This window comes from Adiantum capillus-veneris, chromosome 17 (genome assembly GCF_014529385.1).
Source record: "Adiantum capillus-veneris isolate H3 chromosome 17, ASM1452938v2, whole genome shotgun sequence".
Classification (NCBI taxonomy): Eukaryota; Viridiplantae; Streptophyta; class Polypodiopsida; order Polypodiales; family Pteridaceae; genus Adiantum; species Adiantum capillus-veneris.
This window is the reverse complement of record NC_140947.1, coordinates 96,538,786-96,541,875: the sequence shown is the minus strand read 5'-3', so window position 1 is coordinate 96,541,875 and position 3,090 is coordinate 96,538,786. Positions and strand designations below refer to the sequence as shown.

General features: G+C 44.0%; 1 protein-coding gene across 1 annotated transcript; it reads left to right on the top strand.

Annotated features, from left to right (window-relative positions):
• Positions 1-1,952: 1,952 nt before the first annotated feature.
• LOC147437742 (uncharacterized) lies at positions 1,953-2,695 on the top strand. The gene is made up of 3 exons (XM_086485993.1): positions 1,953-2,145; positions 2,234-2,313; positions 2,398-2,695. Exons 1-3 carry the CDS (start codon positions 2,043-2,045, stop codon positions 2,506-2,508), a joined length of 294 nt encoding a protein of 97 aa, XP_086342119.1. The 5' UTR covers positions 1,953-2,042; the 3' UTR covers positions 2,509-2,695.
• Positions 2,696-3,090: the final 395 nt, after the last annotated feature.

Genomic DNA, 3,090 nt, shown 5'->3' with positions numbered 1-3,090 from the left:
CGCATTGCTCTTTATGTTCGATAGTTTAGGGTTTATGAGTTTTTTAATTCTAACATAATGAAATCTTTGTATGTTTTGATAGTGGTCGATGACACGACGTGATCCCACACCGTACAAGCGCGAGTACGCAGGCAGGAAGGGCTTAAATGCCCTGATGGACATTCTCAGTTCTCACGGCGGCATGGTTAGTATTAGGGTTTACTCTTTTCTATTTTTTGTATTGTTTTATAAATGTCGTTATATGTTTATACTTACAGAAAGCTGTCTTATTGTCTTTTTTGGCAGAATCCGACAGATACGTCTGACTAGACGACGTCAGTTTAGCCCTAGCTAGATAGCATTAGTTTAGGGTTTCTCATAGCTTATGTATCATGAGACGGATTTTATACGTCTTTTTGAACCATGTATATTATTACATTTGTCACCGCAGTTCCTTTTGCCAATCAATTCTTTATGCCTATGATGTTGTACAATTGTCATTATTACATTTGCCAATCAATTCATTTTGCCTATGATGTGTACAATTGTCAATTTTGCAAACAATGCGTCTTGTGGGTGACTATTTTGGGTCTATTATCTACCCTTGCACTTTTTTAAAAAAGTGAATCAAGTACAATATGGTTGATGGGTGGCAGGGCATTCAATGCCCTGCCACCAAAAAAAAATTCTCTCGGGCGTCGCTATTTATGGCTCTGTAGAGTCGCTATGAGCGTCGCTATAGTCTTTTGTGTAAACGTCGCTATAACCGTCGCTATGAGCGTCTCTATATAGCGACGCTCTCGTAGCGACAGTTTTAGCAACGCCGGGGGTTATAAAAACCCAGTGTATTTCCGTCGCTAACAGCGTCACAAGAGCACACAACCTCTTGTAGTGCCTCAAGTCAATCCATTGGGGCATGCCAGATCTATGTTGGGCCACCCTTGGTCACTTGTATGAGCAGCATGGATAGCCTTTCCCAGATCTCTCTCTCTCTCTCTCTCTCTCTCTCTCTCTCTCACACACACACACACACGCACACAAATTCTTAGATGTCTTCAATCTTTCTACATTGGTGATCTCTCTTCTTCATTTATGTGATGTTGTAGGTGTTCTAGATCATAGTCGAGGTGTCCACGAGCCAGTTATTGTCTTCATTGCATCTCCCGCAACTCCACTACCAGCTTTGACATTCCCTTCTCTCTCTCTCTCTCTCTCTCTCTCTCTCTCTCTCTCTCTCGTAATTGACACCACTTCTGTTAGGTGGGATCTACGGTCCCTATGAATTGGGGGCAACGGGATCGGTTTTGCACCGTCCGATGGCAGTTTAATCCCCAAGTGATCACCATGTGATCACAATTAAAGTGAACCCTAAGTAAATTTGATGTGAACATCAAGTGACCGCCAAGTAATCCCTGTGTGAAACCCAATCAACATGTGATCACCTTCTAACCCCGCCCATTACCAAGTGATTATAGTGTGACCCCGACTATCCCAAGGTGATTGCAGTGTGACCACGTCCATCCGAAAGTGATCTCCAAGTGAACACCATGTGATCTCCACCCCGTCATTTTTGCTATGTTCACACCTCCATTTCAAGTGGCACGCGATAGCTTAATGAGAGTCGTGGCCTCCGGTTGTGTAGGTGGTGGGTTTGAGTCACAGGGCTCAACCGGTCGGAAGCTTTTTATTCTTGAGAATAAAAGAACGGTCCACATCGCTCGAAGATGCTGGACCCTAGATCCCAAGTGACAAGGTGGTGTCAATTAGTCACGAGGGAGCCTGCCTCCTAGGACTCTGGAAACGTCATGTGGAAAAAACTCATTGTTATAAATAAGTTTGTTTGAGCTCCAAACTCGAAAGGCCTTTTTATGTTGGGAAAGAAAAAGCGTCTTGTTTGGAAACGGGGAAACTTATTCAGCCAATAAACACCGCAGGTCCCCTTGTATGCAAACACTACGATCGCCCGACCTTATTACATACATGTTATATAAGTAGTGCCCTGGCTTCCTCACCGTCGAAAGCGTGAGCAGCGACTAGCTATAACACACAGCTTGTTATACACCATGAGTAACGTGGCAGTCATCTGTATACTGCTAGCGTTATGCCTCTCTACTGTTGCCATGGCACGCAGACAGCTCTCTCCTGATGCCCCTCTTCTCTCTGCAGGTATGCGTTTTGTCATCTGCTATTCAACCCTTGATTTAGCTCATCAAATAACTCCTCTTTTGATATCATGGTTCTGATTGTAATGTAGCGATAAGCAAGCGCGAGCCGCTGCCTGCAACTAAGAATTCAGGAGTTGTCGTCCCCTACAAGAGAAGCAGTGCTACTAAGGTAAAGCAGTAATTAGAGACTTTCCCAGTTGAAGTTCATTAGTTCCTTCGTTATTCTTACCATCGGAGCTCTCATTGATAGCAGACACGACGGTTTGCCGCCGCAAAATCCCAGCATGCAGAGAAGGAGGCTTACCTGGTGTATCAGTCAGACTATGACGCTGCCCGGACTCATCCCCCAACAGAGCCTCCATGATATAGTCACTGTTATTATACTTTATATTATCATATAACGCAGCTACAGCTACAGACATGGCTGGTTTCTCTGTTCCCCATTATGTTTTTGGATCTAGTATCGCCATTATTTTGATTGCACCTCGATAATTGACAGCGCCTATCATGATATCTGTAATGGAACTTCGACATTGATGCTTCTACAAGGAATTGAGAAATTGTTTTGCCGTTTTGGAATTTCTGTTTGTGGGTTGAGAGAGAGAGAGAGAGTATCCAGCTGTAATTCTTTCCCCCAAAGCAAGGTCCTTTCATGCCCCAGCTTGATGTTTTTCCTGAAGGACAGGATAATAATACGCCCCCAAGGTCGACTGATAAACTTGAACATGGATTCCACAGTAATCCCTGTAGTGGTGTGGTTACACATGGAGACGAATAGAGAAGGCGACACCAAGAGAGAGACGCGTAGCTCTACGGGAAGAGGCTTTGTTAGGAAGTCTGCCCACATCGTAATTGTTGAAGTATGTTCAAGCCTCAACTTCTTTGCTAGCTTCTACAAGTTCCTAATAGAATGAAACTTCATGTCCACATGCTTAGTTCTTTCAGA

Excerpts from the sequence above, each read along its gene's own strand:
- LOC147437742 (XM_086485993.1), top strand. The coding sequence starts at position 2,043 with ATGAGTAACGTGGCAGTCATCTGTATACTGCTAGCGTTATGCCTCTCT. Across the intron at positions 2,146-2,233 it reads TGCCCCTCTTCTCTCTGCAG|CGATAAGCAAGCGCGAGCCG; the intron begins GTATGCGTTTTG and ends ATTGTAATGTAG. Across the intron at positions 2,314-2,397 it reads AGAGAAGCAGTGCTACTAAG|ACACGACGGTTTGCCGCCGC; the intron begins GTAAAGCAGTAA and ends CATTGATAGCAG.